Source organism: Balaenoptera ricei, chromosome X (assembly GCF_028023285.1).
Source record: "Balaenoptera ricei isolate mBalRic1 chromosome X, mBalRic1.hap2, whole genome shotgun sequence".
In the NCBI taxonomy this organism is placed as follows: domain Eukaryota; kingdom Metazoa; phylum Chordata; class Mammalia; order Artiodactyla; family Balaenopteridae; genus Balaenoptera; species Balaenoptera ricei.
The window spans coordinates 15,481,699-15,493,286 of record NC_082660.1 but is presented as its reverse complement, the minus strand read 5'-3'; the positions used below and the strand labels follow the sequence as shown (position 1 = coordinate 15,493,286).

General features: G+C 42.0%; 1 protein-coding gene across 1 annotated transcript; it reads right to left on the bottom strand.

Moving 5' to 3' along the window:
* Positions 1-6,953: 6,953 nt before the first annotated feature.
* On the bottom strand, positions 6,954-7,546 carry LOC132356906 (peptidyl-prolyl cis-trans isomerase A-like). The gene has a single exon (XM_059910112.1). It carries the CDS (start codon positions 7,505-7,507, stop codon positions 7,013-7,015), a length of 495 nt encoding a protein of 164 aa, XP_059766095.1. The 5' UTR covers positions 7,508-7,546; the 3' UTR covers positions 6,954-7,012.
* Between the last annotated feature and the right edge of the window lie 4,042 nt (positions 7,547-11,588).

The following is an 11,588-nucleotide window of genomic DNA, read 5'->3' as shown; positions in this document are numbered from 1 at the left end:
ATTTCTGGTCCTAATTTTCCCTGTTACCAAGAGATGGGTCTTGGCTGCCAGCTGGGTGACTGTGGACAAGTTACCTGTCTAAGACTCAGCTTCCTCATCTGTAAAATGGGCTAACAGTTGTATCCACCTCTTGGGGTGATGGTGAGGATTAAATAAACATATGTGCGTAGCCCAGTACTTCCCATGTGATAAATCCCAAATATATGTTGCTGTTAGAGTATCTGGATTGGCCCTAAATGCAATCACAAGGGTCCTTAAGAGAGGGAGGCAGAGGGAGATTACACACACAGAGGAGAAGACAACGTCGCCACGGAAGTAGAGGTTGGAGTGGTGCTGCCATGAGCCAAGGAATGCTGGCAGCCCCAAGAAGGAGGAAGAGGCAAGAAATAGTCTCCCCTAGAGCCTCTAGAGGGAGCATGGACCTGTTGACAACTTGATTTCAGCCCAGTGAAACTGATTTCAAACTTCTAGCCTCCAGAATTGTAAGAGAATAATTGCCTGTTATTTTAAGCCACCAAGTTTGTGGTAATTACAACAGCCACAGAAAACTAATACAGTATTATTATCTAAAAAGTCACCTACAGCTGTCCAGTCCATGGCAGGCAATGTAAAAGAAGATGCAGAAATGGGAGTGGTTTTGTAATTAGACTTCATTGTTCCTGACCTTTACTATGAAATATACAGAAATAACCTATATTACAGAGACGTAGGTATTCACTTTTACCTTGCAAGCTAAAGAAATAAAAAGAACTTAGCAGAATATTTGACCTGAAAGTTCTAAAGAGAGAAAAAGAGATTTTAAAATGATGCTTATGCTTCTTTACTACCAATGGCATAAACTTCTGTGAGATCTACTCGCCTAAAAAAAAAACTTTAAATTGTATAAACACATTAGTTTTGGATCTCTTTTCTGACAATTCTCTTTAGAATGTTTCTTTATCAACTTATCACCTTCAAATTTTGGTAGACTGAGAATATTGTTAGTAAAATTTGTCAGTGGAGCAAAGACTTATCTAAGCCATCTATTCAAATTCTGTTTGTAGACTTCTATTTCAGGAATGTAATTAAAATCCATTACAGAAGCTTGAATTCTCATAGGATCTAATCTCTGCTGGCCAATCTCTTTTGTGAATTCCATTCCAATGCTATATTAACTACACGTTGCTTTAATTAAAACTCCTACTTTGTGGTCCTTCTCCTACGCTTTATGCCTTGATATTCCTAAGGTGAACCTGGCAGTCATTGCTTTGTATGTGCATCATGCATATGTTTTGTACTTACAGGCAGTTCTACAGTGTAGAAAATTAGAATTTGTGCCTTGAAATTCATAATGTCTGGGGGACTCTTTCCAGCAAATGTTGCCCCATTGATGGAGGATCAGTAGCTCTAATATCTTGGTTCTCACCAAGCCACCTTCAAAACTACCCTATCCTGGGTGCTAGGGCAAAGTATGTTAGAACTGCAGGGCACAGTTGCCGGGGTGTTATACAGACAAAGACCCAGGTGGTACAGCCACAGAGACAAGAGTTCCTGCTGCTCATTGATTTAATTGTTGTGTGTGGATACCAAAAACAGAAGCAGATTCTACCTCTCCTTTCGTGGTGTCCCACTACTGACATAATGATGGATCAAATGTTAAAACTTCCAGAGCTTAAAAATCCTGATTTCACAGTAATTGAGCTCCTTTAAAATTGTCATGACAGTGTGACACAATGACAAAGGAGGTGGTTGCGAGAGACACAAACCTAGCAGAACAGCAGCAGGCGAAAGAGAGAGGACTGCAGCCCACATGCCCAATACGTAGACACCATACATGGTAGGTGACTGGACTGGGCCAACACTCATGTGCATGAGGGGATCTGAATGTGAGATCTTTTTAAACATTAAATTATATACCATGATTTTCAATGTTTGGATCATCTGGATCTTGACACCCTTATCTCATGAGTGCTGAAGCTTTATCATGACTTTTCATCTGTGGCCCAATGCATGCTGTTTATCTTCTGCGGCTGACTCTGCTTTGGGCTCGTGTTCAGTTTGTTCTAAACTGAAAATAAAATTACATTTAAACATAACTGCTCAGGGTCAGAGACTTGGTGGGTAGAAGGGAAAAGGGAGGTCCCTGAAGCCAGCCAGATCCTTCCATAATGCCACATTGCCTGCTTAAGAGGTAGGACATAGATTTATTCATGTAAGTTATTACTCACTAGAAAATTCAGAGGCAATACAAGGAGGCAGGTTGTCGGGTACAGTGATACAATAGTATTTTCTCAAATGATCATTGTAGCTGCTACCACAGCTAATAATTACAATTAAACTTCCTTAATGAATATACCAGTAACATTGACTTTGTAGTTGAGCTGAACCGTATTGTTGTATTTTCTATAATGAAAATCTGTTAAATAAATTAATTGTGTAGGCAAGACTAATGAGTGGAGAGGCTGTATTCAATCCCTTTAGAGGCAACCATTTACATACAACATGTAAACACTTGATATGCTAAATATAAGCACTAAATCAGTACGCTGATGACAAAAATTTTTATCTGCTTGCTAAAATTGGTTTCCTGGGCAAGGCATCATTAGTCCAATTACAGATGCTATTATATATATCCTTGAAAGCATGAAAATGTGTTTTGCTTTAGATCAAAATATTCCTGCTGTTCTCTAAATGAATATGCTGCTCTTACTTCAATGTAATTATTGAGTTTGACTATTTCTAAAGTAATAGAAATCTGGTCTAACCATGTCATTTTATGAGTTAGTACACTGAGGCTCAAGAGCTTCAATGATGGAAATATACATCATCTTGTGACAATCAGGCTACTGTCATAGACTTGAGCAGTTTCGTTCATAAGTACAAAGAAGGTTCAAAGTCATTGGCACTTTCCTGCTGCTGCTGCCACTGTAAGCTACTACTTCTGCCATCTATTCCTCCCCCATCTATTTGGTTGGTATGGTCGGTTGGCACCTGGCATGCATTTCAACCTCCTTCTCATGTGTATGCTGGGCTAAAAAGCTAAAAACTACAGGGGCTAAAAAGCTAAAAACTACATTCCCCAGTGGAAGTGAGGTAGAAGGCATCTTCCTGATGCTTCAGTGTTACCGCTGACAAGCACAATCCTGAAGACGAGAGGTTTATGCATCCATGATCTGGGGTCTAGTCAGCCTGGTGTGTGTCAAGAGGCTGTAGCCATGGAAACTAGATTTTAGCTGTGCATCTGTAACAGGGAAGAGCTGAATCAGACTCCACGTTGGATCTGTTTCTTTGACTTTAACCTTTGTTTTGTTTTGTTTTTTAAATTTATTTAATTTACTTATTTTTGGCTGTGTTGCGTCTTTGTTGCTGGGCGCGGGCTTTCCCTAGTTGTGGAGAGCGGGGGCTACTCTTTGTTGCCGTGTGCGGGCTTCTCATTGCGGTGGCTTCTCTTGTTGTGGAGCACGGGCTCTAGGCGCGCGGGCTTCAGTAGTTGTGGCACACGGGCTCAGTAGTTGTGGCTTGCGGGCTCTAGAGCGCAGGCTCAGTAGTTGTGGCGCACGGGCTTAGTTGCTCCGCGGCATGTGGGATCTTCCCGGACCAGGGCTCAAACCTGTGTCCCCTGCATTGGCAGGCGGATTCTTAACCACTGCCAGGGAAGTCCCTAACCTTTGCTTTTCGTTGCTTTTGTTATTGTAATCATACATAATGGCCTGCCTCAGGGAACCCTGCCCACCTGTGAGTGGCTGCAAGAAAAAAAGAAACTAACACATCCCCTCACCAAGGCTGGTGACTCCAGGAGATGTTTTTTGTTTGTTTGTTTGTTTGTTTTTAAAACATCTTTATTGAAGTATAATTGCCTTACAATGGTGTGTTAGCTTCTGCTTTATAACAAAGTGAATCAGTTATACATATACAATATGTTCCCATTTCTCTTCCCTCTTGCATCTCCCTCCCTCCCACCCTCCCCATCCCACCCCTCCAGGAGATGTTTTGCAAGACTGATGGACCTTTTACTTTACTTCCTCACCGCCTCTCCCTCTCTATTCTGCCTTTTTACTTTACTTCCTCACCGCCTCTCCCTCTCTATTCTGCCTTTTTACTTTACTTCCTCACCGCCTCTCCCTCCCTATTCTGCCTTTTTACTTTACTTCCTCACCGACTCTCCCTCTGATTCTATAAAGGAAACTGGCATCCAGACCCAGATAAGATGGTTTTTCAGAGACACTAGTCTGTCATCTTCTCAGTCGGCCGGCTTTCTGAATAAAGTCGTATTCTTTGCCTCAACACCTCGTCTCCGATTCATTGGCCTGTCGTGCAGCGAGCAGAGCGAGCTTGGACTCGGTAACACATCCAATCATTATAGTAGCAACTCCTGCTTTTCACCTTCTCCTTCACTGCATTATGCACTTTTCCCCCAGGAAAAAGTGGCCAGTAGGACTTCCTCTCTCCCCACTTTAGCTACTCTGGGCTGCTCTAGGACAGCTGGAGGATCCACCTTGCCCCTTGCAGTCCCTGTAAATGAAAGCTGGTGGGGAGCCCTGGGAGTTTTAATTCTTTTCTTGCAAAAACAAACAAACAACTTATCATTTCTGGAGAAAAAAAAAATCTTCCTCATAATACAAATTTGGATAGACAGCATAGGAAAAAAATATGGAGGCACTTGAAAACTTTTGTACTCGATCTGTAAGAAATGAGGAGCAATTAAATGCTTTTAGTGTGATGACAGTGGTGCTTTAGAAAGATAAGTCTAACAAGAATTAGAGAAGAAGGTGGAATCAGGTAAGCTATCTAGCAGGCTATTTTCATAGAGACTTCGTTCATTCGTTCATTTGACAGACACTTATCAAGTTGTTATTATTCCCCAGGCTTTGCACCAGATGCTGAGGATACAGTTGAAGCAAGACTGACTCTGCCTTAGGGAAGTTTATAGTAATTAAGTGAGAAATGACAATCCAGCATAGTAAATGCTAAATAGAGGATACTATGAAAACACAACAAAGACAAGTAGAAAAAGCAACATTTAAGCTGACATCTGAAGGATGAGTCAGGAGTGACTCCACTGAAGGGTGAGGCGAAGTGGTGGGAAGAACCATCCAGGCAGATTGCAAAGCACGTTCAAAGGCTCAGAGGTGAGGGAAGAGAGCTTCTTTGAGGAACTGGAAGAAGTTTGGTATGTCTAGAACCTCTGAGTTGGAGGGTAGGGAAGAGGAGGGGGAAATAGGGAAATATGAGATTGGAGAGAGAGAATGAAGCCTTGAAGGGCTTTCCAAGCCTGTTAAGATGTTCAGGATTTCTCTAGGGAGCAACAGGCAGCTACTTAAGCAGAGCAGGGACATGATTACTTTTGCACTGTAGAAATTCATTCTGGTTGTCATATGGAAAATGGATCACAGGGGAGGAAACTGGAAGTTGAGAGACCAGCTGGGCGGTTGCTGCCCTAGGCCAGGAGCAAGACAACCATGGCCTAGATTAGGGCAGTGGCCGATGGCTGTGGAATGGACCCAAAACCCTTTTCAAAGAGGGATCTTCAAGACATCCCTTTGCACAGTTTTTCTAAAATAATAATTTTAGTTTTTCAAATGCATAAGTAGAATTGTGGGCTTTGATACACCTCTCACTTGGCCATGTTGGAGTGGCCTAACCACTGGACACTATTAACAGGTACCACCATACATTCAACGGCAGCTGCTAGAATGAATGGCTTAGGGCCACAGAGAATATAACCAATTCCTATAAGTGGTTGTGCAAAATTAAATCGATTTTGTGATGCCAAATGTCTCTCTCGGTTCTCCAACTGAATTCTTAGTTTCTAGAAGGCAAGACTTGTGGTATGAAATGACCCTGGGGAGGAAGGAAGGGGTCAGCTCCTAGGACCTTGTAAAACCCAGTAAGCACTTTTGTCTTTATCTGAAGAACAGTGGGAAACCATGGAGGGATTCTAGGTAGGGAGTTGACAGAATCAGACATGCTTTTTTTTTTCATATTAAAAAAAAACTTTTTAAACTAAAAATTCCACATACTCAAAGGTATAGAGAATAAGTATAAGAAACCAGCAGATAACCATCACTCCAGTTTTAACAGCTATTAACATTTACCACACTTGATTCATCTATCCCTTTTTTCCTTCTCTCTCTCCTTTTAGTTTTCATTTTCTTTTTGTTGTTTAGTTTTTATTTCATAATCATAAACTAAACTTTGCAATCCAGTTAAACTTGGAGGGGGATAAGGAAAATATGGAACCGAAAGAAGTGCAGTGACAGTGTTACCGAACCCAGGTCTGGCTGCTCGCCGCTTGAAAGCCAATTCTCAAGAGACAAGTGTTGGTAGGAAAGCAAAGGTTGCTTTATTTCGGAGTCTGGCAACTGGGGGCGGGGGGGTGGGGGTGGACACCTGTCCAAAGGCCGACTGCCCCCCTGATAATCAGGGGACAAGAGCTTTTATAGACAGAGAGGGGGCTACCTGCAGAAACAATACAGTCAGCTCTGACAGTCATCTTGAAATTGGTCATCAGTGGTCTGACCAGCATCATCTCGATTGCTTTAGGTACAGTTAATCTTCAGTTCCAGGATCGGTTTGTTTCCATTTCTTTGAGGCCTGTAAGAATTGTGGCAGCTTATGTCATGGCTACAGCCTGCTCAGCATGTAGGTAACTTCTTCCACCTGGTGGGGGTCTCAGTATCTATAAGGCAGCTCACAGGATATGGCTCAGAACATGATCTATAGCCCTTAAGGAGGAACTAAAGGTCCTTGACTATGCTTAATGACTAAACTATTATTATTTGACTGTTTTCCTTTGTTTCTGCATTTTCTCACTTCTCTGATGAAACTTATTCTTTGGCTAAAGTTTTTCACAGACAAAAGGCAGGCTGAGGACATGGGCGGGGTGGGGGGGGCGGCAAGGACCATAGGGTCCTGCTCCTTTTCAAGAGCACAAAGATTATAGGATATTTTGAGCAGATGGGGGTGAAGGGGTGCTCTCCTGAGCTACAGAAAGAATGGTCTGGTGGTTAAGATAAAACACAAGTCAAATTTATTAGATTTGTCCACAGTCAGCAATGGTGATCTTCTTGCTGGTCTTGCCATTCCTGGACCCAAAGCGCTCCATGGCTTCCACAATATTCATGCCCTCTTCCACCTTGCCAAAGACCACGTGCTTGCCCTCCAACCACTCAGTCTTGGCAGTGCAGATGAAAAACTGGGAACCGTTTGTGTTGGGGCCAGCATTTGCCATGGACAAGATGCCAGGACCCGTATGCTTCAGGAGGAAATTCTCATCATCAAATTTCTCCCCATAGATGGACTTGCCAGCAGTGCCATTATGGCATCTGAAGTCACCACCGTGGCACATAAATCCCGGAATTATTCTGTGAAAACAGGAACCTTTATAACCAAATCCTTTCTCCTTAGTGCTCAGAGCACGGAAGTTCTCTTCTGTCTTTGGAAATTTGTCTGCAAACAGCTCCAAGGAGGTGCGGCCCAAAGGCTTGCCATCGATGGCGATGTTGAAGAACACGGTGGGGTTGACCATGACTGGGCGGCGCAGGAGGCTCAGGGGCAGCAGGGTCTGCAAGGCGTCTCTCTCTTTTTAAAATTGAAATATTTAAAAATAAATCCCATACGTTATGACATTTTACCTCTGAAAACTTCAGTGTGCATATCTAATAAATAAGAACAATTTCTTGGGACCTCCCTGGTGGCGCAGTGGTTAACAATCCGCCTGCCAATGCAGGGGACATGGGTTCGAGCCCTGGTCCGGGAAGATCCCACATGCCGCGGAGCAACTAAGCCCGTGTGCCACAACTACTCAAGCAAGCCCACGCGCCTAGAACCCGAGCTCCGCAACAAGAGAAGCCACCGCAATGAGAAGCCCGCGCACCGCAACAAAGAGTAGCCCCCGCTCGCCGCAACTAGAGAAAGGCCAAAGACCCAACATAGCCAAAAATAAATAAATAAATAAATAAAAGGAAACTGTCGAACTGCTTGCCAAAGTCATACATCTCCATCATTTGTATATAAAAATTTTTCAAAAAAACCCCACAATTTCTCACATAACCACAATACCATTATCACATCTAATAAAATTAACAATAATTCCTTAACATCATCTAATACCTACTCTATATTCCCCAATAGTCTAAAAAAACGTGCCTTTTGTTACCGTTGGTTTTTTGGAATTAGGATCTAAACAAGGTCCACACATTGTGTTCATTAGGCCTTTTATTATTTTTTAAAATTTATTTGTTTTATTATTTTATTTTATTTATTTATTTTGGCTGCGTTGGGTCTTCGTTGCTGCGCGTGGGCTTTTCTCTGGTTGCCGCGAGCGGGGGCTACTCTTCCTTGCGGTGCGTGGGCTTCACATTGCGGTGGCTTCTCTTTTTGAGGAGCATGGGCTCTAGGCACGCGGGCTTCAGTGGTTGTGGCACGTGGGCTTCAGTAGTTGTGGCTCACAGGCTCTAGAGCGCAGGCTCAGTAGTTGTGGCGCACGGGCTTAATTGCTCCGCGGCATGTGAGATCTTCCCAGACCAGGGCTCGAACCCGTGTCCCCTGAGCTGGCAGGGGGATTCTTAACCACTGTGCCACCAGGGAAGCCCTATTAGGCCTTTTAAATCTCTTTTACTTTACAACAGTCTTCACTCCCTCTTTTTGTTTCATGCCCTGACTTTTGGAGGAAACCAGGTGAGTTGTCTCATGGAATATTTAACCCTCTGAATTAGTCTGGTTACTTCCTCATTATGTGTTTAATTTGTTCCTCTATCCCTCATATTTCCTCTAAAGTAGAAGTTAGATCTAAAGGCTCGATTGGATTAAGGCTCAATGGTTTGGAGAACACAGCATTTCACAGGCAATTCTATGTACTTCATCTTGATCACATCAAGAGGCATAAAATGTCTGTCATCCCCCTTTTAGACTGAACACTGGGTTCAGGTGATGACAGTCTGATCCATCCATTGTAAAGATGCTTGTCCTTTACAAACAGTGAGTGATCAATGACGTGATACTTTGGCCTCCTGATATTGTCTAGTTCCACGGCCGCCTTTCCATTAATGGTTTTATCATCACTTGATGATTATTATCTGTATCAGTTATTTCATTAGGCATGTCAAAAGTGGTGATTTTATAATTCTGTCATTCCTCTTGTGCTTATTCGCTGTAATTCTTCTGTGGGGAACTTTTTTCCATCAATTAGGACTATTTGGCAATCCTAAAACAGAATCATTATTCTTTTTTTTTTTTTTTTTTTTTAATTTTATTTATTTATTTTATTTATGGCTGTGTTGGGTCTTCGTTTCTGTGCCAGGGCTTTCTCCAGCTGTGGAAAGCGGGGGCCACTCTTCATCGCGGTGCGCGGGCCTCTCACTATCGCAGCCTCTCTCGTTGCGGAGCACAGGCTCCAGACGCGCAGGCTCAGTAATTGTGGCTCACGGGCCCAGTTGCTCCGCGGCATGTGGGATCTTCCCAGACCAGGGCTCGAACCCGTGTCCCCTGCATTGGCAGGCAGATTCTCAACCACTGCGCCACCAGGGAAGCCCCATTATTCTTAATAAAGACTAATCCTTTCCCCTTCATTACCAGTTTTCAAAGCAAGGTGTTGATGACCGAGCTACTTCCAATGGCAACTAGTAAGTCTATTTGTTTGTTTTGGCTTTCTCTTTCTTTTCATATTATCAATTCAAACTCATGGATTTTTATACACTCAATGTGTTTTAATCCATTCTATCATTATTTTTTACGCCCAAATTGTCTCATTTTAGGCCAATGGGGGCCACTCAAGGTGGTTCCTGTTTCCTTTTTTTTTTTTCTTCCTGTTTCCTTCTGACACACTTCTTAGTCTTTGATAGCTTCCTTGCTACCTGGCAGGAAAAGGGTTATCTCATGCATTGCATGCCGCTGACCTGGAATCAGCCATTTCTCCATGGAGCCCTGGTTCCTTTTAATGGAGAGTGGCATTTAAAGACCAGAGTCTGAATGGTAAGAGTAGATTTGCTTTTGAGTAGATCACTTAGACTACATTGAGAAGAACAGGAATCTAGGAGGACAGAGTGGATATAGGGGGACCAGCTAGGAAGCTATTGCAGTAGCCAAGGTCAGATGGCTTGGATGAGGGAGGTAGTGCTGGAGATAGGGTGAAGTGGATGGACTTAAAAACTATTAAGGAGGTGCAATTGACAAGGCTTAGTGAAGGATTGGAAATGATGGATGGCAGAGAGGGAGACACCAAGGTTGACTCGTAGCTTTCTGGTTGATTGATTTCTGGGAATCAATTGATAGAATTGATTCTCAGAGCACTGGTAGGATCAATTGATTCTTTCAATTCCAATTGAAAAAATAAAAATGGTAGATTGATATTTTCACGGAGAAAAAAGAATGTTGGAGAAGACCCGGTATGTGTGGGAAGATCATAAATTCAGTTTAAGGCCTGATGAGTTTGAAGAGCCTTTGAGTCGTGCAAGAGATGTCAAGTAGAAGGTGAATACAGATGTCTGGCACTCACAAGAGAGGCCTGGAATGAGCATAAAAATATTTGTGTAAGTCATCTATGCATAAGTGGTAATCTTGTTTCTTAAACTCTGGTTCTTTATATATTATGGAAATTAATTATGTGACTGTAATTTATGTTACAAATATTTTCTACCAGTCTACAGTCTGTCTTTAAACCTTTAGTGTCTTTTAAAATGGGACAGAAGGTTTAATTATTACTTAGTCAAAATTATGAATATTTCCCTTGATGGTTTGTGAACTTTTTTCTTCCTCAGGATGAACAACTCTGCATCAGGTTTACAAACATGTTCCTATATATATACTTTTAATATTTTCAAAGTTTTTTTTTTACAGTTACACCCTCAATCCATCTGGAATTCCTTTTTGTTTATCATGTGGAGTAGGAGTCCTTTTTTCCCCCCAATGGATAGCTAATCATTCCAACACTTCTCACCAGGCTGTCCTTTGAAATACCACCTTTATCATATGCTAACTTTTCACATACATGAGTCTATTTCCAAACTCCTTATTCTGTTTCATTGATTTGGTTTCTTCATCAGTACCTTGTTGTAGAGAACATTTATTTATTTATTTTTTTAGAGATCATTTTGATATCTGGTGAAGTGGTATCTCTAGTTGGGTATTATTAAATTCTAGTTCTGAGATTTAACCCTCTTCTTTTGTTAAAGAATCTGCAAGGTCCATTCTCTGCTTGCATTTGTCATTACAAAATCTCATTGTACACATTATAGTTCCCAGGTTTACTGGAAATTTTCCTTTATATTTTAGGTTGAGAAAGGATTATAATCTTAGCATCAGTCTTTCTTAAATCACACCACGCTGGTGTATCCTGGGATACTTTCTGTCAGCCAACCCTCTCCATGGGGTCAGATTCTGGTGAATTTCTAATAGTATTCATTTCTTTTGGATCTTGGGTCTACGTTTAGGAGTCTTTCTATGTTAATTTTGATTGCTCTCTAGCCACCCATTAAGTACCTCCTTTAGACTAGGAAACTGAGTAATCTCAGCCTTTTCCTATTTAACTGAATGTCATCAAATGTTAGCTTTGCTTTTATTCTGACAGGTGGGCAAACTCTTACCATTATTAGAATTTAAGCAGCAAAAGA

Coding starts and splice junctions, on each gene's coding strand:
- LOC132356906 (XM_059910112.1), bottom strand. CDS start 7,507: ATGGTCAACCCCACCGTGTTCTTCAACATCGCCATCGATGGCAAGCCT.